At 43.2% G+C, this 23,287-nt stretch overlaps 1 protein-coding gene across 1 annotated transcript in view; it reads right to left on the reverse strand.

Annotated features, from left to right (window-relative positions):
* Cntnap2 (contactin associated protein 2) overlaps positions 1 to 23,287 on the reverse strand; it is a 2,154,251-nt gene that overhangs the window by 97,537 nt on the left and 2,033,427 nt on the right. The window contains exon 22 of the mRNA XM_032907255.1: positions 9,714 to 9,807. Coding sequence (XP_032763146.1) covers positions 9,714 to 9,807 — 94 coding nt within the window. The remainder of the gene's footprint in view (positions 1 to 9,713; positions 9,808 to 23,287) is intronic.

Consider the following 23,287-nt stretch of genomic DNA (forward strand, 5'->3'; position numbering starts at 1 on the left):
CAATAGTGATCCATCTCTCTCTCTCTCTCTCTCTCTCTCTCTCTCTCTCTCTCTCTCTCTCTCTCTCATTTTTCCATTTCCCTACTTGAGTTTTGTGGCTTCATCTCCCATATTGGTTTGGCTTCTTACATAGTTCAACCGTTCCTCCTGAGAGAACTCAGAAAGAGACCTGCTATCACGTGATTTATCAACTCACACAGGGTTACATTTCATAGCAGAGGTGAGCAGTGCTGATAATGGGCTCCTGTCCTGCTAGGACTAAACTAGGACTATGCAGGCAGACCAGGGAGGACATGGGCCTCCACGTCCAGGGCTAACATGTCTCCCTGCCTCTGCATCCTTCGTTACAGCATGTCTTCATTTGGACGATGTTTGGATGAAATTGTGGCTCCTCACCTTCCTTCCTGGATGATTGCCACAGCAGCCCTCCCACTCCACACGTTCCTTTGCCATTCAGCTGTGCTGGTATACAATAGGCAATGTAGCTGTTGGGGCCCGTTTGATAGAATCTGTACTGGATGTCGGCTTCTGACTAATAACCAAAGGCAAAAGGTGATGTGTGTAACTTTTGAGGCTCCAATGAAATCACCATGTTTCTATTAGAGCAGAAACCTTTGTGTATACAAGAAAAACTGTAGCTCAGGACACCTGCCAGTCTGGATTCTGAGGGGTTCAGTCTGGGCTCAGTGGTGTTGAAGGGGCAGTGGTGGATTCAGTGGCAAATGCTTGCTTTTGTTTTCAGAACCAAGAGTAAGCCTGGCCAGAAACAACCTGGATTTTATTTAATTTTAAAATAAGTTTTGGTTGTGGTTGTCTGTTTTGTTTGCTTTTGTTCTTGTTTGTTCTTTTAGTGACAGCTACATTCAGTTACATGACCCCTGGTAAGGTTATGACTCACAGTTTAAGAAGCTGGGCTTTAAAATCTAGTCAAAACCAAAGCAGAGTAATCATCAGTCATGTCAGAGAGAGAGAGAGAGAGAGAGAGAGAGAGAGAGAGAGAGAGAGAGAGAGAGAGAGAGAGAGAGATTCTCTTCCCCCACTCCCCTGCCCTCCAATGTGATAGTTTAAATGAGAATGCTTGCCACCCCCAGCCCCATAGGCTCAAATGTTTGAATGCTTGGTTGTTTCCATTAGTGGAAGGACTAGGAAGTGTGGTGTTGTTGGAGGCAGTACATCACTATGGGTGGGCTTTGAGGTTTCAATAGCTATGGTTGGCCCAGTCTCACTCCTTTTCTGCATCCTGCCTGCTGTTTAGGATGTAAGCTCTCAGCTACTTCTCCAGCACCTCCATGCTGCCTGCCTATCTGTCTCCACACTCCCTGCCATGATTGATGGCCATGGACTAACCCTCTGAAACTGTAAGCAAACTCCTAATTAAATGCTTCTTTTTTATAAGTTGCCTTGATCTTGGTGTCTCTTCATAGCAATGGGGCAGTGACTAACACACCATCATCCACCCTTCTCTTTTGTCTAAATGATTCCAACTTACCATTCATGTCTGTGTTTACAGAGGCTCACATCCTGTCTCTTATGTCTGTCCTACGTGCTCTCAGAGAACCCTGTCATATGGCATGAGGTCAGCAGGAGTGGTGCCATCTTCGCTCAGAACTTCTATGCTTGCCTCAGAGTTCCTTAGGGCAGCTTTTCCTACCCAGACCATGTGCTAGACTGGAACATGGGGCTTTTCAAATGGCCTCTGGCCCCAGGAATGTTCATAATGTTCTGATACTAGCTGGCAATATGCCATGTACATTCTAGCCTAGATAATGTCACTTTGACCTAGCTAACATATACATTTCTTGTGATCCAAGGTGCAAGAATTCACTTGGTCTTATTTCGGCCCTGACTGTGTAGAGCATAGGTCAGCAGGAATGCACCCCCCTGCCCAGTACTGCACACTGCACTCTTGGCTCTCTTCTGGATTTCAGAATACTATGCTGCTGATTCTCTCTCTCTCTCTCTCTTTTTTTTTTTTTTGGTTCTTTTTTTCGGAGCTGGGGACCGAACCCAGGGCCTTGCACTTCCTAGGTAAGTGCTCTACCACTGAGCTAAATCCCCAACCCTGCTACTGATTCTCTTAATCTGGGACCAGACTATGTTGGGACACTTAGACTTCATCTATTCCGAGTCTTGCCGCTTGCCCTTCTAATTACCTAATCTTTTCTTCTCTTCCAGCTAAAATCAAAGCTCCTCAAAGACAGGAACTGTGGGGAGACTTGGATAGCATTGAAACCTCCAGTGACTGACACAATGCCTTATGCTGGAGGTGATACATATATATTTGTTTAATTAGATGGAGTAGAAATAGCTAATATGTATTATTGACATAATTTGGGGTGTCAGGGTTTTATTGCTGTGAAGAAACACCATGACCAAAAAGCTAACTGAGGAGGAAGGGGTTTATTTGGCTTACATTTTCAGATCACAGTCCATCATTGGAGGAAGTCAGGACAGGAACTCAAGCAGGGCTGGAACCTGGAGGCAGGAGCTGACGCAGAGACCATGGAGGGTGCTGCTCACTGGTTTGCTTCCCCTGGCTTGCTCAGCTTGCTCTCTTGTAGAAGCCAGGACTACCAGCCTGGGGACGGCACCACCCATGATGGGCTGGGTCCTCCCTCATTGATCACTAATTGAAAAAATGCCTTACAGCTGGGTCTCATGGAGGCGTTTCCCCAACAGGGACTCCTTTTTCTGTGAAAACTCTAGCTTGTTTCAAGTTTATAAACAAAACCAGCCAGTACATGGGGCGTATACTGTGCTGCCTGTTAAATGTTAGTATTCTAAGCAATGGCATGGCTGTTGCTAGTTTACACAAGAGGAAACAGATAAGATGAGAAGTAGAAGCAGCTCGCTAATGGCCATAGTTGGGAAATGGAAACGTTAGGACCTGAAGCACAGGTGTGAAGAAGCAAAGTCTCTTCTTTATGGCAACCTCTGTGGGCCAATCAGGGCAGGCTAGGTGGTGCCACAGTAACAGATAGCCTTGTAGCCATCGTAGCCTATAATGCAAAGTTTGTTTGTTTGTTTGTTTATTTATTTATTTATTTTCATGGTATATATTCATCATAAGTAAACAGAGTTCTCTTTGTGCTTATAGGACCTGGGTGGGTGGAACAAGGTGTATTAGTCATCATTCCAGAGTGATAGGGAAACAAAGTTTTAGAGGGTCATGTATCTGCAATGGGATGCTCTACATGGAAGTGATGCATGCTTTTTCAATTCATAACTCCTTGGTCAGAAATATTCAATTAGCTGTCTAATGCTCACTCCAGCTATGATTAATGGATAAAGAATTAAGTATGTCATTTCCTGCTGTGAAATATTGCCAAAGTTCTAGAAGGTTTGGAAAGCCCCAGAATATGAGAGTTTCTTATTATCAGAAGGTAGCAATGGATACTACATTTGTAGTATGGATTACAGAGGAGATCACACACTAGTTATCAGGAAACACATCTAACAGAGTGACTTTGTACAGTACGTGAGTTCGAGACTAGCCAACTCTACAGTAGTTGGGCAAATGTTAGAATCTGGGACCAGTATGGCTTATAAACTATATTAAACTCAGTTTAGACATTTGCCTTGGATTTTGCCACCCCAGATCCTGCCACTGGTCAGTAGGTCAGTAAAGCAGGGACTACTTTACGTGAGAAGTTGGCTTCTTCCCAAGTGTGGCCTCTCAGGTGCACACAGAGGTCTCTCAGATTGTCCTTTTATAACACCCACTTCATTGTGAATCTGTATAAGCCTGAGTCACAATGGCACAGAGAGATCACTTGAAACATTAATGAAAACAGGCCAATCACTCTCATTAAAATGAAAATGAGTACTGCCACCCTGAGCACCCTCGTTGTCTGTTTAGTCGCAGAATTTATGGTGCTACGGTGCTGGGTATACTGACTCTACATTCACACCTGTAATCCATTCAGACCGTAGATGACATTAAGTGACCCCACATATAGTTAGCATCATCTCACATCTCAGATAGATACTGCATTTCTCACTCTTACACAAAAGTACACCTTGAAGTTTCAAAGTCATGTAGGCTTTGCCTTGTTTGGATTTACTCACTCCGGAGAGCTCCTCAGTGTAGGGAACACGTTTCCATTGATTGCTGTTTTGAATACTCTCTGGTATACAGACTTGACCATCTCAAATTAGAGGCTGCTCAGTTGTGAGCCTCATTTGTGAGGCTGCTCGTTGTGAGGAGGAGGCAGGCCATTCCACTTACAAACTTTACTCACTGTGTCTGCTCCAGCCAGTTCAGGAGAGCCCAGCCAACTAATTCTTCAGCTTGACTGAAGTTCTAACTCTTTTTTGGATACACATTCCCATTTCCAGGCCTTTGATTGTTCCTTTATGGGTGTGTATCTACCTGGGCTTCTCAGAAGACTAATATGATATCCCTAAATTGCTCTGTTTAGATTCATTTAAGAATCAGTCACCATGGAATGCCACTCACATCGAACCACTCACCTGAGTTTTTTCTTGACTGGGAATCTCTGATCTCCTTTAGTGGTATTTCTTTTTTTCTAACTGCAGGGATTAAGTTTAATCTCTGTTACATTTCACTTCCTTATTCATATCCCATCTCTCTATCTTGTCAAGATACTTTTGAAGGGGTTTCATCATGCTGTACATTATATCATCCTGCACATTAGACAACTATACATTGTTATTAAACACTCATGGGGTTGATAGAACTACTGGAAATAGAGACAGACACAAAGCCTTCTCCATGGCTCTCAGGTTTCAAATTACATTTGCTGAGAGACAACTTGCTGAGAAGAAACAGACTCATAAAATCTAGGACATCACTCAGGTAAGTGATGGGTTTTCTACTTTGCGAGCCTTTGCTAGTTGCTAGAAGGACTCGGGATTACAGGAGCAGCCTTGTTAAAACTCCAAGGCAGTGATCTCACTTTTGTCCCCATTCTCTTTGTGAAGCTCACATTATTCTTGCTGAGGCCTCTCTGTCTATCCTTCAGACATGTCCTTTCCTTTCCCAGGCAGTGCTCATTAAAAGGCTCAGTGGGAAGCCACATTATTTATTTAGATCTGGCTCCTTCTCTACTTATGGGATCGCTTTCTGACTAGCGGTTGACCTAGTAAAGCAATAACTGCAAAGCCCGGGTCCCTAGAGATTGCTGAACCTTTAGAGAACATGAGGTATCTGTTGGGAGCCTAACTCATCTTCTCAGAGGAATATTTACATACCTGGAAAATGCAAATAGCTTGTCTCTCACTGAACTATATGCTGTGTTCAAAGGGAAATTTAGAACTGCTCATCCCCAGGCCTGCCTGTCCTAAGTGATGACATATTTAAGGATTTGAGGAGGTAGTAGAAAGCAGCCAGCCACACATCTGCCCTTGTTTTGGCTCTGTGACTTCTTTGCTTCTAGCCACACAACTGTGTCTTCAGTGTGTTACCAGCCAGTGGAGCCTATAGGTCATGGGTCAAGTCATGCCTTTCCAACACCAGCTTCTCATGGATTAGCTGTGTCATGTTAAGCCAGTAGCTCTCAACTGATGGTGAATTTGCCATCCTGGGAACTTGTGGTAATGTCTGGGGCCTTTTCTGGTTGCCTCCAACTAAGGGTGCCAGTGTATTCAGTGAGTCGGGTTGGTGAGGCTGCAGTGGTCCAGGGTAGTCTTGGGAGGAATAGAGAGAGGCCTATATAAGATGGCTGGCACACAGCAGCATCCAACAGCAGTAATATTTGCATTATTCGGGCATCAAGCATTGTGTTAGATGAGCCCTCTCTCGAATGTTGTCAGATTAATATTTCAATATTAATATTTACTCCACAAATATACTTTACATACTTTTCAATATATTGGGCTAGATACTTTTGATAAATTGTTTTTTTTTCCCTCAGGGAACTAACAATCCAGAAGCAGACGTACCAGTTTTCCATGATGTATTTGAAGAATTCCAGACTTTGAGAGGTTAAAGTCACTAGGCTAAGAGGACTGGGATTTTTCTTCTTCACAGACAGGCCTGACTTCAAGTCTAACCAGCTCTGCAGGATTCCTCGGTCTGCATTCTTTCTTGTTCATTTATTGTCAGATCTCTGACTGAAACAGTCCAACAAACATAAGAAGCTCAACAAAGGACAAGGCTGCAAAGCAGGCCAGGATTGCAGATGTCATCTCTGTACTGACCGCCCCCTGTGTCACCATATGCTACAATGACATGCTCTTCCTGATCCTTTTCTCATGGTTTTTTATTAGTTCGACATTCAGTCAGTGTTGCTCCTATCCTGATCCCCAGGGATTTCATTGATTGGTGAGGATGAGAGCTGGTTTCTGATGGGCCCACTTCAAACAAGATAGGGCATTCCAGGTGGTGTGACTTCAAAACTGCTATGCACATGTCAGATGAGTGAGCCTCAATGTCATGTATAAGAGGGGATAATCACAGATTCTGTTTCATTGGATTACGATGACATTATGAGTGAATATCTCCTCTCCATCTTGCTCATGATATGTTACAAAATTTCTATCTTCTATTCTTGTTTCATAAAGTTACGATAAAATCTTTCAAATACAGAAAACTACTAGAAACAATCAACCAAGACAATGTAGTCTTGGCCAGCATGTTGTTTTTAGGATGTGAGGGACCAAAGAGTAGCTATTTAGCTTCTTGTTCATATTGTGCAAAAATCTAAGGTCTAATGGGCAATAAATTGCAGCCCTTCTTGTCCCCATTCTACATTTGTTATCAATCGCCCTTTCTACTCACCAGAGTGTGTAGCCTTTCCTGCTTGGGTTCTATACACTGACCTGGTAGGCTGTCTCACTGGACAATGGGACAGAGATGCTCTATAGGAAGGCCTTTGCTCCTTTCTGGCATGTTGTAGAAGCCTCAGTTCCTGTTGTTCTACCTTAGCTTTGCATTTCCCCATCGACTCTTGCTGTCTATTTTTCTCCTCTCCCTTTCTGGGTTACCTGTCCCAGAGACAACAGCAGCAGCTGTCAAGAGCTGTCTTCATGTCTGCCTGCCTGGCTTCAACTTTGGTTCTGTTACTTGTTGGCCAGGTGGCCATTGGAAGCTACTTTACATATTTGTCATCTGTGACATCTGAGAGGTAATAATCTCAACACCCTCCTGGAACTGTGATGAAGGTCAAAGGGGTTAATGCAGCCCAAGTGCTTAAAATGGAGTCTGTGTAAGTTAGAGTCTATGCAAATACCCATTAACATTTTTATTACTTGTTCAGTCTCCTGTTTGTTCCTCATAGTCTGTGGCCATGCAACCATGGTTTAATTAATGCTCTCTGATTGATGTAACCCAGTCTCCATAATGAAACTAACCAATTCTTTTCACTTGTAAGAGGCGTGAGCTATTCTCTCTTTAGAATCCAGCAAACCCCAAGAAGCTTCCAGCCTTTTGTTCTCAGTTTACCCAGTAGTTTGGGAGTCTCATTAAGTAAACAGTTGAGTGAGAGGCCTTGCTGGCTTGACTCTAGGCTGCTCTTTTCAAGTGGGTAGTGATGAACCAGCCTGCCTCCATCTTTAAAAGATATCTTATGGTAGGGACAAAGTAGGTTCATTCCTCTTTATGTTTAAACCTCTGTTTCTCAAGGATTGGGCTACGCCCCACCTGCAACCTTAACTACAAATGCCTCAGAATTGTCTCTTCCTGGAAATGTTGACCATGCCTTTGTTTCAAAAGGTTATTATGTCCCCTGTTGTCATGAGCATCTATTGTTATGACTACCTTACTACCAATTATGTTTTTGTTTCATAAACTTGTAATGACTACCTTGCAACCCTCCTACCTTTGTTTCAAAAGGTTGTTATAACTACTTCGTTTTGACCACCTTGTTGTGTTTTGCTTCTGTAACCCCATCCATTTTGCCTATCAAACCCCCTATTTGGAAATGCCCTATCCTTGGGCTATAAAAACTTTGCCTTCCTCACATCCAATGCTGACCTGTTGAATGCCACTGCTGGGACCTCTCCAACCTGCCTTAGGGGAAGCAGCACGTGTACATGAGTAAAAAAAGTGTGATTTAATTAATTGCTTGCTTCAATTAATTTGGCCATGATGATTTGGGTCAGTGGTCTTTCTCCTCTCATCTTTGGGATGAATAATGGGTCACCTTGGTAAAGACTGGTTTAAGTGGTTTAAGTTGTGTTTTACCGATAACTTGCCTAGCTCAAATTGGTTGAAGCCCCGTGTTTTGGGTCTGCACAAGCGATTGACAGGCAACCTTCTGACATCAAGAGGTCCAGGACTCCACCCACAGATCACACTGTCAGGGACATTTTTGTAACATGTATTCCTTGAAGAGCTATGAAGACAGTGCAGACATGTGCAAGCTACTGATCTCTTTATCTCTGTACTTCTGCCTACCTTCCCTCATATCCTGAATACTCTGTTTCGTTATGAAAACCCCTAAACCTTATCCTGGGGAGGTACATATAAGAGGTTCCTTTCCCTTATGTCTAGTTGCCTTGTGAGTGAATTAAATTTTGGAAAAACTTGTGACTTCACAAATTGGTATACTGTACAGTAGGCAAAGTAGCCTGGTAAAATAACATTAACAGTGCCCTCTGGATAGCATGATCTCTCTCCCACTCTTAAGATACCACTGTGAACTGAAGTGCCCAGAAAAAAGCCATAACTATGTCAAATATTTTAAAGGCTGATGGACCAATGAGAACTTTGTGACTTGAAATAGTTGGAATGCTATAGACCCAGAACCGAGTTATCTGGGCCATTATCTCTAGTCCTCTTTATAGTTTTTCATTGTCCACCTAACATTTTCACTCAGGTGGAAGATCAGAATATATTAACAGAACTGTCTTCCACCAACCCCAAGTCTAGGAATATCATCACATAAGACCAATAGCAGACTTCCTCTGCCTGCTGTGACCTGTCAACTTGATGTCTCACCAACATATCTGAAAAGCATTTTGTTTTATGGCCTGTCTTGTGTTTATAGAGGCTTATTTAATGGTGTCCACTTTTGAACATGTTATTTGGGGCAATCTGAACCATGGTCTTTGGCTATGGTCACTCCTATGGGGCTCAGGACAAATGATCTCTTATCCCCTTTGAGACGTGGGTTGTGCTTCGTGCTGACACTGACATCTACTTCACACTATGTTGGCTTCCTGTGAAACACTAAAAATATTCATAAGCAATAGCACCTGCCTTTTCTTCCAGATAACTCCTATTTCTTACACGAAAGGGAAGGACAAGGGTGATCATAAATTCAGCCCTCTACCTGATGACCTTCTAATTCGCAAATGATATTAGATGAGTTTCTTGGTAGTGACTCACAGAGAAGAAGTTAAATTAAATGTTGTGCATAGGCAGAGGCCTTTCATACACCAAAGAACAAATTTTATGTAGGGAAGCTGGGAGATGCTCATTGAATCTTGCTTCATACTACATACCATGTAATGCTACTTGCATTTCAGGCACTCCCTGAGATGCCCTCTGTGCTGGTCAGATTTCACATCAAAGCCGCGATTATCAGCCTGAATGTACCACATGAGCAGTACCCCGGAGGGGACTTTATAATATCTCTGTAGGCCACTGTCAACCACCACATAGGTTTCCTTGTACAATGATGCTCAGGGTTAACCTTACTGAGAGAGAGCTAGAGTTAAAAAAATGCAAATTCACACTACTCAGTGCAAGACTTGTGTCCTGTGCATTCATAGCTCTCACACTCATACCCGAAGAACCAAAGGCTTACCTATAACTTTCCCAAGGAAGAGCGACTTGGGAGAATTGAAGAGCGTGTCAGAGGAGCTGGGCAGATGGTAACCCGCAGCAGGATAATGGTCGAGCTGTAGGAAGAACACGAGGCACAGTGTTAGAATGTCACCATCCCAGGAGTGATGATGTCTCCCTTTGAACCCTGGTTTCTGGAAACTTCTTTAACAGCACAGGATCTAAAGACCAGCCTGAGGAAAAGGAAGGCGATCTCTTCCTTTGAAAACAGTTTGATGAGTGCAGACCCCTCCTGAGCTGGTTTAGGATCCACACTCTCCATAGAGCAAAACCTGCCTCATTTGATCTCCAGTGCTGTCCTCTGAGCTAGACAGTGCTGTCTATATAATTACAGTTTTAAAGGGATTCTCTCACTGAACTGATGCTATCTGCTTACAGAGGAACGCTGACCCTCAGATGCTCTCCACCCCTACCCCATGCTGCAGTTCAATATGGCCGTCTTGTGTTTCACAAGGAGATGAATTTTTCTACTATAGCATCCCTAGAGGCTGGGGGCGGGGCTGGGGATGAGAGCAGTTAATGACACATGTCCTCTGGCAGAATTTGTTCTTCCTAAGTGGAAGAGAGGAAAGTCCTCAAAAGTGACTTGGAGAAATGCATGTTTCTGGTCACATTCCCCAGGAACACATGTAAACAGTGGAGTCACAGCTTCATAGACCATCCCCGTGTCCCCACATGGCATCCCGTGTCCCCACATGGCATCTTCTTCTGGCCTCTTGTTTAAAGACAGCTATTGTCTCTGTATTCTTTCCCAGCTGTGAGCTCTTAGAACTTTCTAGGCTTTTCTGTAACTCACTGTTTTGTTTTGTTTTGTTTTGTTTTAAATTCTGCTCTCATCCATTATATCCTGCTTCCCTTTAGAAAACATCAGGCCTCCCAGGGATATCAATGGAATGCGGCACAAGAAGTTACAATAGGATCAGGCACAAACCCTCTTACCAAGGCCGGACAGGCAACCCAGTAGGATGGATGGAGAGAAAATACCGGAAGAGATGACTGGAACTGGGGTCGTGGGGAGAGACAATATGGAAACTAAGTGCAGTGTAAACTCCCTGGAATCTACCAAGGATGACCCCAGAGATGAGTCCTAGTGGTGGGGGATACTGAGCCTGACATAAGCTTTCTTTGGAAGAGAAAGCTCAGGGCTGCGGGACAGGTGGGGGTCATACAGAGTCAGGTTCTGCCTCCCCAAGCACATAGGAACCCCTGACTTGTCTCAAGAGTGCCCTACACTGGAAACGAGTATGCACCATTGACAGTTGGCCACCACAATGAACACTCCTTTATTACTGTTTGTCTGGAACCTTCCTTGTAACTTAGATCTTTAAACAGTTAGGATTAAGAATCTACATATTTCCAGAAATTTTGAGAATTTGACCTTTCAGGAAATTGTATTGTTAAATTTTTTGTACTTGAAAACAATGTACTAAAATTATATCACTAATAAATACTTAACTCTATCCAGAGAAATTTTTGCCCGTTTTAAGTAGGCTAGAAATGCCTTGGGATCAAGCTACTTCGTTTCTGCGGCTAAGTATCAGCAGCCTGTTTTGGCGCCCTCTGATGGCATACATTGGTAACTGCAGCACTCCCTTGTTAAAACCATTAACTGTATGAACACAGAGTGAAACTCCGCCCCAAAACGCTTCATTTTTTTTAAAATCAGAATTTTAAAAATTAATTAATTTAACTTAATATATATAGAGTGGGTTTCACTCAATTTTCCTTGTAATATTTTGCTAATGTTTTAAGAATGGATAAAACATATTCATCACTGAAAAATAATAATGTAAATGTTCTGGAAAATATATGATGATAATTAATGATAATTATACTTTTTCATTTATTTAAAAACCAGTAGAAACCAACTATTTTATTTTATGTGTTTTGCCTGCATGTATGACTGACTGTACCATGTGCATTTAGTGCCCACAGAGGTCAGAAGAGGGCATCAGATACACTGGAGGTGAAGTCAGAGGATTGTGAGTTGTCATGTGGGTGCTGGGAGTTGAACCTGATTCCTCTAAAAGACCAGCCAGTGCTCTTAACCCCCGAGCCATCTCTCCAGCCCTACCCTGTCCCCTTTTAACTTCACAGTGTATTGTGAACCTTTTCCTCTGTCTATAGTAAATGTATAATTGAATCATTTGTCAGTTTCTATATAATTGTCAGTTGATTTTTGGATATATATCTCAATATACCAATGTTTATATGCATGCTCTATAGAGCAAGTCTAGCCTCTAAAAATATCAAATTTTAGTGTTTAGGGCCTGGGGAGATGGCTCGATAAAACATTGACCACACAAGCATGAGGATTTTCAGTAGCATGTAAAAGCCAGGCATGTTAATGCCTGTCTGTAACACCAGCACCAGTGACAGAGATAGGAGGGTCCCTGGAGGTCTCTGGCCAGCCAGTGAGCTCCAGCTTCAGTAAGAGACCCCGCCTTAATAAAAAAGGATGGGCCTTCCCAACTTGGGCCCAGCAGAACGGCTCTCGCAAAGAAGGGTGATGAGAAGAAGAAGAATCGTTCTGCCATCAACGAGGTAGTGACCTGAGAATATACCATCAACATTTGCAAGCGCACCCATGGACTGGCTTCAAGAAGCGTGCTCCTCGGGCACTCAAAGAAATTCGGAAATTTGCCATGAAGGAGATGGGGACTTCAGATGTGCGCATAGACACCAGGCTCGATAAAGTCATCTGAGCCAAAGGAATAAGGAATGTTCCATACCACATCTGAGTATGTTTGTCCAGAAAGCGTAATGGGGATGAGGATTCACCAAACAAGCTCTACACACTGGTAACTTATGTGCCTGTTACCACATTAAAAAATCTACAGATGGTCAATGTGGATGAGAACTAACTGCTGAATGTCAAATAAAGTTAGAGAACTGCCAAAAAAAAAAAAAAAAAAAAAAAAAGGATGGAAACTGACAGAGGAACACATGACAATTTTTGGTATTTGGCTTCCACATGCATGTAGTCCGGCCACACACACATACACAAAGAGAAAGAAAAACTATGTGCCCAAAGTATCTATACCATTCCCAGCACCTGACAGCTGGCAGGTGCTCAGAAAAATCACGTGACAGTTGATACTGCTCCTGTCAGAGCCATGGTCATAGAAATGAAGTTAGTCCCAAGACACCTTCTGACTGCACACCATGGAACCTCCCCTTGCACCTCAGCTGTTCCTAAGGGTTCAGACAAGATGGACTTGGTGTTCTTGAGAGTCATTTTATAGCACTTGTCCTGAGCTCCGTGCCAAACGAACCCCCACACATCACCAGTACCCACAAAACCAGCAGCTTGGATAAAAGTGCTAAGATTCACATTTATTTTGTATGAAATTTTCTTCCCTCTGTTTTGAAACATAAGAATGGCCCCCTCAAAAGTTTTGCTTAATCAACTAACGTAATGGTGACCTAGCTAGGCTTTGATATATCTAAGGCAGTGGTCCTCAGCCTGTGGATCATGACCTCTTTGGGGTGGCATATCAGATATTCTGCATTCCAGATACTTACATTATGATCATAACAGTAGCAAGATTAAGTTAGAAAGTAGCAATGAAATAACTTTATGATGGGGGGGGGTCACCACAACATAAGGAGCTGTATTAAAGCATTGCAAAGTTTGGAAGGTTGAGAACCACGTATCTAAAGATACAATAAAACCATATCTAGTTTTAATTCATTAATAATTATTAATAGTTAATAAAAATGGCATGGTGGCTTCTACCTGCAGTCCTAGAATCTGAAGCAGAGGATTGCTGTGAGTTTGAGGTCAGCTTAGATTACACGGGAAGTTCAAGACCAGCCTGGATTGTAGTGTGAGAGCCTGTCTTAAAGAAAACCAAAGCAACAGCAACTACAACGAACGGGACAGAAATCTAAGGCAATGCTAAATCATTCTAGTCCGTATTACCTGCTCTGTCAGGGAAGCGTTTTATAGCAGGTAAAATATGGCAAATGGTGACCTTTAACAGTCACGGGGTTGAGCTGGAAGGCAGGAGGAAACTCTTTAATAAAGAAGACCAGCAGAAGGGAAGCTGGGAGAGAAGAGAACTCTTCCCACTTCTTCCCACCAGGGGTGAGAACTGCCCTGCTTCATACTCCTGCTTTCTCACCATCTCTACTCTCTCACCCTCCGGCCTGCTCCATCATTGGGAAGGAAGCTGGCGGTAGATGGGCTGGCACAGAACTGTGGTGAAGAGGAGTTGTTGTGGCAGGACAGAGAAGGGAAACGGCAGCTCTTTGAATATTTTCATAGTACCTCTTGTTGATGGTTTGCCGCGAGACCATGGCGTCCTTCGCCAAGCATGAAGGACTTCTCACCAGGTTTCTTCATGGTGGAGACCATTCCGGAATTACGCCAGAACAGAGATGTGGCGGACAGAATGGTGACCCCAGAGACACCCACCGCCTAGCTCTGCTGACCTGAACAACTGCGAAGATGTACGTAAGAGATGGGGAGAATATTTTGAACTATCCACACAGATCTCATGGAAGCACAGCAGCCTCCGTGGGAGGGACGCTCAGTGAAGAGAGGGCACCGTGACATCAAAGCAAGCAGCAGGAATGATGTGGCTTAGAAGGGTTGAGGAATGAGACAACTTTTGGAAGCTGAACAAGGAAAGGGAACTAGTTTTCTTATCAGACACAAGAAGAGGCTACTGAGGCATTCAGAAGGTAGGAAGAGAAGTAGGGATGCAGGGGTCCATCCTTCCAGAAGGTGGCGCCTTTGAGCCCTCGGCTTCAGCCATTCACACAGATGCTAGACTACAACAGGCTACAAGGCTATGTGGTTTTAAATCTCTTAAGTGTGTGTTGCTACAGTGTAGTAGGAAGTTGAATTCAAGGTCGTAAAAGACCCTGTGCAACCCCAAACCTGAGCAAACGTTCCCTTCCTTCTCCAAGCAATCTGTCTAGTAGCAACTCTGTCCCGGGGCAACTTACTCTCCAGGCCCAGATGGCGATCGTAAGGAAGTAAAGAAGTTTTATCCCTAGCATTCAGATCCCTCCACATCTGTTCTCCCTGAGATAGGCATTCTTAGTTTCGGGATGCCTAAATCTTATACCCTCCCTTTACCAGAGTTCCCTTTTATGTTTACTCCCCGTGTTTAGCTGGCCATGTGGGTTCTGCCTCTCATTTGAACTCAGACTGCTGTGCCTTTTTCTGGCAAGGTGTGATAGTCCTAGTCTGGTAGAAAACCTGGTTCAAGGGTCTTTACTGGGAATGAGGTGCTGTGGCACTAGCAGAGAAAAACTAGCAGGTGTTGAACAACTGTAGTGTCCAAGGCTTTGTGCTAAGCAATTCTTGTATGGTTTTATTTAGCAGATATGGAATAGTATGATTTTAACTTCCCTGGTATTATTTTTAAAAGTGCAATATCACCAAGAGGGATAGGATTGAGTTTCTTAGCCAGCTACATCTGACTATAGAGGCAGCCAGAGCAGCTGCAGGCAGTGTCTTACTTAAGATTTCCAGTGCTGTAGTAAAACCCCAATGCCTTAAGCAACCTGGGGAGGAAGGGCTTAGTTTATCTTTATCACAGTCCATCCTCAGAACAGGAGCTCAAGCAGGGCGGGAACCTGGAAGTGGGAGCTGATGTAGAGTCCACGGAGGAGTGCTGCTTACTGGCGAGCTTCTTATGCCTGGCTCATCCTGCTCATCCAAGACCATCAGCTCAGGGATGGTATTGCACACAGAAAGCTGGATCCTCATACACCAATCAAGAAAATGTCCCACAGGTTTGTACACAGACCAATATTTTGCTGTTCCCTCTTCCTAAATGACTCTAGCCTGGGTCAAGTTGACATACAACTAGCCAGCACCAGTAATGGTCTCTTCAATGGAAGCTGCCTGGCCCTGTCAGGGACTCAGTATCACCTGTGTTTTCAATATTTACATTCAAAAGAGAATATGCATCAAATCAGATAAAGCCAGAAAAAGCTAAACCTGAAAAGCCCAAAGAATGACGTCTCATTTTGCAGGCATTGCCAGGTGGCCGCCTCTTCTCAAATGAACCCTGGTGCATTGGCCACGGTTAAGTGTAATAATTTCAAGGTAATTTCTTTGAGGTCCAAGTGAGCTATTTTGCTGAACATTAAGCTGGTGGTCATTTTCCTGGCAGTTAAGAGGCGATAAGAGATTGTGTAATAGAGTCTCATTAAAATTAAAGACTGTGACTCCATGTGCCCCAGGACAACCTTAAGGGGACACTAATTTGTTCAACATTTACCATTAAGTCATTGAAAGCATACTGATGCTGGCCGAACCTCATGTTCTACAGGAGTGTAAAGCTTTAATGCCCTTGCAGGTATTAGTGTGCAGTTTCAGCTCATTTCCATTTTTAAGCCACAGTTTGCATTGGCAGAGTTGGAAGGGAATTCATCAGCCTGTTTGTGTTTGAGGGATGGACCAGAGAATCTAGAGGAGGCCCAGAGAGGAAAAACCTAGAAGTCACGGACTATTCCTGGCACCCTCTCCTGGGATGCTAGGGCACAGTTCTGCTGCAGGCTCTACTACTACCATAATGGAGTATTAATAAAGTCTGAGGTTCTTGCCAATTTTAAGTAATACCTAGAATTAAATCAGAGATGTTGCGTGTAGAACATACCATCTATTCATCCATACAATTATTCATCCATTCGTTTGCTTTTTATTTAGTTGAGACAGGGTCTCATGTATCCTGGGTTGGCCTTGAACTTACTACATAGTTGAAGATGACTCCTGCTTGTTAAGTGTTGATCCCTGGGCTGAGCAGGCAGAGAGGAAACAGTTCCTGGTGGTAGAGACCTTGAGTTACCACTAGATCTCTAAATTCTTTTGTCTCTTTCTTTTCCTCAGCCTTGTCTCTCAGTCTCTGATCCATGGGAAGTGGGTTTATAATTTAATGGGTGTTCACATGAGAATTACCAAAAAATCATTGGCTAAACCATGTGGGTGTGCTAGTTTGTGAGTGTATGTGTGCTTGTGTGTGTGTGTGTGTGTGTGTGTGTGAAGTTGTGGGTACCCTGGTTCTTCCTTTAGAACCTTTGTTTTCTGAGGAAGTGTTATATGAATGATTCCATTGACTGAAGCATTGTAGTCCATCAAGGTCATAGGTTGGAGTGAGGAAGCCTGGTCCAGTCTGAAGACAGCACTCATCTTTCTTCCTAGGTCTCTATATCTTCATGCCCTGGTCCACTTCTCACTGCCCTAGGAAATCTGAGCTCAACACAAACAGCTCCTGGAACCACATAGCTGAGAACCTGTGTCCTTCACTGCACGGCCACTTCTGACCAGCTACTAGTCTCAGGAATGACCTGGAGGCTGATCCAATGAGAAGTCACTTTGTCTTGGGCCTAAGCTGCTCCTGAGTCCTGCTGACTTAGAGAAATACTTAAAGAGAAGAAAGGGGAGGAGAAGCTCCTCCATCTGGAGCAGAACTTTCAGAACAAATGAGAGTCAGGGGGGCCTTCGTGTGTGATTGGGTTGGCAATGAAATTGATCAGGAAGCTGCTTTAAAGTGCGACCTGGTGGTTGCCTAACACTAGGAAATACTCACTGAACACTGCAACTAGCCACAGCTGGACAAGCTAGGAGAGAACAAATGACCCTTGGGGGCTAGAAAGGAGATGGGCATCATTCTAGAGTAGGAGAAGTGTGTGACTGTCTCCCCCTTCTCCCTGCCTGAGTTGACTAGGCCCCTCTTAGCCCTCCACATGTACCACGATTTCTCAGATATACTTGCATCATGCTGCAAATTCTGATTATTATATTAATTAAATGAGGCCAGAGGGGGCCAGGGTTAGAGTAGACTGGCTATCTCCTGATCATTTGTGCTAAGTCTATAAATGCATTTCTAAGGGTGAAAACATGTGGCAAAGAGGTGCTTTCTTCAAATCCAAGTCAGAGAGTTATGAAAATACAAGTCAGCCAGTCAGCCAGCCAGTCAATCCTCCAAAAGCTATGCTTCAATTGCTACAATACCACCCTCAAGCAAAGATGGCTGACAGGACTTCATCCCTTCTCTGGAGTCATGGATGGAATTTTATGCCTTCCTTTTCTCTTTATGATGACCATTAGGAGGCTGCTGGAAAAACCAGCTCTTGATGTCCAGTGTGAAGAAGAAGAGAAAACTGGGAGAGGAGTTGGGGACATCCTCACTTTTGCCACTGAGCATCTGTGTGATGTCGACAAGTCACAATGCCTCTCTATTCTTTAGTTTCCTCATTTGCTCAACGTGGTTTCCAACCCAAAATGAGTTCTTCTGTCTCAGCCTCTCCAGTAGAGTAACCTGATTACATGCACGTTCTCAGACACAAGTGGGTTTTTTAAAAAAGATATTTCCAGTAGTGGTAATGTAAGAAAGAACCGACTAGTTATGGGTGGGACTTGTAGCCAATAAAGGCTCTTCTGGTAATTCTTCTGAGTGTATTCCATGATAAGAGTTTGCAATATACACTATAGTTTTCAAGGAAGGACTTGAAGAGGTTTGTGACCCTCTTCATTCTTGTAAACAGGAGAGGGTGGTGTAGGAGAGGGTTATGGCATGCCAAAGATGGGGAACCTGTGGTACAGAGGGGTTTATGTTCAATCTAAATCTACTGAGTCTATGGAGTCACTGGTCAAGATTTCGTCCAATACATTCCTATTGGTAGATATAGAGAACAAGATGTCAAATTCAGTATGGTTAGGAGGGAGATTTCCTGTCTTCCATGAGCCTTTCCCTGGAGTCTTAACTTGTGTTTGTTATTCTTAAGGAACAAAACTGCACTTTCTACCATTAGCATTCCCTTAACCCAGTGAGCTAATGGCTTCCTTAAGCAAATGGTGTTCATTGATCAGTGAGTCTTTGTCAGATGATGATTTTTTAAATGCGAGAGACAAGCTGGAGTCTAATCAGGCTAAAGTTAGGGGCTACATGGTTCTAAACGTTGTGCTTCTATGTACCTCATGAGCCGTACTCTCCTAGGCCCCTTGATGGCTTTGAGCAGACTCTTATGCTGAGACCTAACTCTGGATTGTCACCTAAATTATGACCTTTCAGGACATGTGTACTGCAGCCAACTGACAGTGGATAGGGGTGGAAAGAAGAGTCCACCCCACTAGGCTGCTGTCCTGCAACTCGAAGTTTTGAGACCCAGGCTGTGTATTATGAGTTGTCTGTGTCATATGCTCCTAATGATTTAGCAAATTTGATCCCAGCACTAGGGCTTAAGAAAATGCTTCTGTCAAGGCCAAGTTCAATCAGGGATTTTAAAGCAGACAGGGACCTGAGGGATGGATAGTTCATCACCTTTCAATGACTGTAAAGCAGGAGTTGATGCCCCGGGGGACATTAGCGATCTGACCAGTTCCCAGACTGGAAGTGGTCTCGTGGGTTTTGGCTTATTACCAAAGTTGGGAAGGACATTCTTTTCTGTGAGGCAGAAGGCTCCTGGGAGGTGGAGGCTTTCAGAGGCATCTCTTTCTTTGCTGTTTGTGTGCATGATTTCTCTTTCAGAGATGCCAGGAGGCTTCATGTACGGCTTGATAAGCAATTTTAGAATGAGAGGAATTATAAATGCTTGCTATTGTCACTGTGCCATCATTATTATGGTAATGCAATCAGTAAAATATATCTGCCTCTTAAGGTCTAGTGTAATTGGATTCTGCTGTATTGATGCAATTAAAAGAATTAGTGAGCCCATTAGGTGATTTATGTTTTCTATAAAAAAATTTCTCAAAATGGCAAAAAAGAAAAAGATTAGGCTTCACACATGGCTCTGTTTTCTTTAGTCTAACACTCCACCTGCTGGAGAAACAGTACATATTATTTAAGGCATCAGATAGTTTAAAAACTTAAGAAGACTGTCTAGCATGACAAATATGTACAATTTAAAAAATAAATATCCATAAATGAGAGGAGAAATTCTTACTTTATAGTTGACTTAGTAGCATTTCCCTAATAGTATCAGCTTCAATGACATGTGTAGCATGAATGGTCCAAACCTGACACAATTGCAAAGAATTTAGTCAGAAAAAAATAACGAATGCTTTTAGCTTCGTGTCTTTGACTTGCAGATGAAAATTCAGAAGCCATTTACAGAGTTTTAAGCAACGATGTCTGGACCAGTGTCTAGTACATTTAATATTTCCTTCTTAGAATTTAAATTCACCAAATACTAAATTGCCATTGGCTGAAGTCATCATACATAAGCACTTTAGACAATGACTGATATAAGCACCAACAAATTTATTCCTGTGTCTTGTTTTCCCTGAGGAGCTCAAGGCAAAACTTATTTTGATGACTTTGGAATAAAAACAAATGCATGAGGGGAAAGGGCAAGGAAACGAAGAAGAGGAATGAAAAGTAAAATTAGGTGGTGTGGCTTATGAAAACTGATACTAGTAGTTATAGCATTGCTTGTATTACCTGAAGCTATGGTTCAATTGCTATGAATTACATGAAAAGAACGAAGAAATCCAGACAAGGAAGCTGGGGAGAGACAGTTCAGACTCTGTAAGAATAATCGAGGCCTTTTTTCATCTAGTCTTCCTTTATATTTTAGTTCCCTTTCTGTTGCTGGAATAGAGCAGTTTGTCCAAAAGTGACCGAGGGGAGGAAAGGGTTTATTTTAGCTTGCAGGTTACCGTCCATATTCAGAGAAGTCAGGGCAGGTACTTAAGCAGGAAGTCGAAGCAAAAATCATGAGAAGAAATGTTTTCTGGCTTACTCTGTGGCTCATGCTCAGCTAGTTTTCTTATACAGGCCAGACCCACCTGACTAGGAATGGTACCACCCTCAGTGGGCTAGACCTTTCCACATCAGTCATCAGCCAAGACAGTCTGTCACAAACATGACCACAGACTACTCTGATCTGCATAATCCGTCAACTGAGTCTCCCTCAGATGTCTCTAAGATGTCAACTTGATAGCTAACGCTAACTAGAACACTTTATCTCTATAATTTTTTGCTTAGCACAGTTTCCAGGGAGGTGTTAAAGTGTAGTCCCTAAGTAAAGTCCTGGGTGAGTTCTTTCTGGGAGTCTTAGTAAGGACATTAAGTAGGATCCAGTTTCATTCGAGTGTGGATGACTGTTGGTCTCCCACTGTGTGCCTACTGAGACTGAGGCTGGTTTGTGTTGAAGAAGCAGGCTATTGTGATTGTCAAACTGGTGAATGCATCATTCTTGCTAGGACTAATTTAGACACAGAGTTCATTTGAAAATGTGCCCCTCACAGGAGGATGTCACTCAATGGGGACGGTTAAGAGGTTGTTGCATCAGCATCTACTATTAAAAAACCAAGTACACTGTACCTGTCAGCAGGGCACTTGTCTCATGTGCCACCCAGAGTGTAGAGGCATGATTGTCATAGGATATCTTGACTGCTAGGGGTTTTGCAGGCTGCTTGTAGGAAGAGAGAGACCTTGACATTAGATTCAGTTAGACTCCTGACAATCTGCTCCACACAGCCTTTCAACAAACCATATGGAATCTTCATGTAACTACACAGGATTTCTATAGTGATTTTTTTCTTTTTCTTTTTTTCTTTTTTTCTCCTTTTATCTGCCAGTCACCTTGTAAACTGTGCCAGGAGTTAAACTGGTGATATCAATAAGAACGCAGTGCAAACTGGGTTAAAGTGTCTGGATTCATTTTGGGGAAACATTGCTCATGAATCAATGAGGGAAGAGTTAACTTGTGTTTGCCTCAAATAGTGGAAGAAGCATGAGTGGCATGGAGAAAGAGGTGAGAGGTGAGAGGTGAGAGGAGAGAGGGGAGAGAGAGAGAGAGAGAGAGAGAGAGAGAGAGAGAGAGAGAGAGAGAGAGAGAGAGAGAGAGAGAGAGACCCTATCATGACAAGAGTTGAAGGACTATGGGACTATGGGACATTTCTCCAGAGGGACACATAAAAGGCCTGGTGATATTATATAACATGTGACACTGAATGATTAGATGATTGATGAGCTGTGTCCCTTCCATAAACCCTGAAATCCACAGAATGTTCTAGGCCACTGTAGGCAGCTCTGCCCCACAGATGGTGCCAAGATTTTCACTGAGCAGACGGATCATGGGTCAGACTGACACACTGGTTCTTCTCTATTTTGAGGGAACCACTTGCCTGCTTTGGGTCAAGAGAAAACTCCCTACAAAGAAGTTCTGACAAGCCCTTGAGAGAGGGCCGTCTTTCCAGGGAGTCAGGTGAGGAGGTATCTGTGTTTCTTCTCTCTTTGTTTCCTCAAATGTATGACTGGAGAGTTGGGCTCTGAGCCTGATTTCTGGGAGACAGACAAGAGCTGGAGACTGGTTCCTACTCTGAGGTCAAGGCCTCACTACATCAGGCTTATGTAATTTAAGTCCCCAATCATTCTGAACACAAAGGCTTAGAGTAGCTTCTCTGACATGTAATGTTCTGCATATCATCTTATGTAGCTGTGCAGGGAGAATAACTTGTCTCAGGGAAGAGGAAGCTTTGCATGGAGGTCCCTTTGTCTTTCTCTTTGTCCCCTCTTTGTTATATACAATTTATACTTCTGCAAAATCTAATAAGGGAATGGTTCGAGCTGACTCAAGATACCAAGCATGGGTTTCTTGTCCCAGGAGTTTCACTGAAGAGGAAAGCAAAGAGACAGAGGTAGAGAAAGAAAGCTTTGTTTTACTATGGAGGGAATTCCGACATGTTTGCTTGCTGGTAAGGCTAATATGGGGAATTGCTGTAACAGTGTCCATGAGTAAGAGGCAAGTTTATTGGGAGAATGGACACTTGTATTCCTTGTGTCCTTGAGTTCATCCAAAAGAATGCCTTTAGCCTTATGATTAGACAAACCCGCCACACTTGGCTACATATTAGGGTTGAACCCAGGGTCTCCTGCTTGTTAGGCAAGAGCTTTATTGTCAAATTAACGTTTCCAGCACCTCTATAAATTACTGGGACAGTCCCACTAAGATGCTCAACGTGGTTTCCAACTCAAAGTAAGTTCTTCTGCCTCAGACTCTCTAGTAAGGTAACCTGATTACATGCATGTGCCCAGACACAAGTGGGGTTTTAAAAAAAGATATTTCCAGTAGTGGTAATGTAAGAAAGAACTGACAAGTTATGGGTGGGACTTGTAGCCAATAAAGACTCTTCTGGTAATTCTTCTGAGTGTATTCCATGATAAGAGTTTGCAATATACATTGTAGTTTACAAGGGAGGACTTGAAGAGGTTTGTGACCCTCTTGATTCTTATAAACAGGAAAGGGAGGTGTAGGAGAGGGTTATGGCATGCCAAAGATGGGGAACCTGCGGCACAGATGGGTTTGTGTCCAACCTAAATCTACTGAGTCCATGGGGTCACTGGTCAAGATTTCGTCTAATACATTCCTATTGGTAGATATAGAGAACAAGATGCCAAATTCAGTATGGTTAGGAGGGAGATTTCCTGTCTTCCATGAGCCCTTCCCAAGAGTCTTAACTTGTGTTTGTTATTCTTAAGGAACAAAACTGTACTTTCTACCATTAGCATTCCCTTTACCCAGTGAGCTAATGGCTTCCTTAAGCAAATGGTGTTCATTGATCAGTGA

Source organism: Rattus rattus, chromosome 6 (genome assembly GCF_011064425.1).
Source record: "Rattus rattus isolate New Zealand chromosome 6, Rrattus_CSIRO_v1, whole genome shotgun sequence".
Classification (NCBI taxonomy): Eukaryota; Metazoa; Chordata; class Mammalia; order Rodentia; family Muridae; genus Rattus; species Rattus rattus.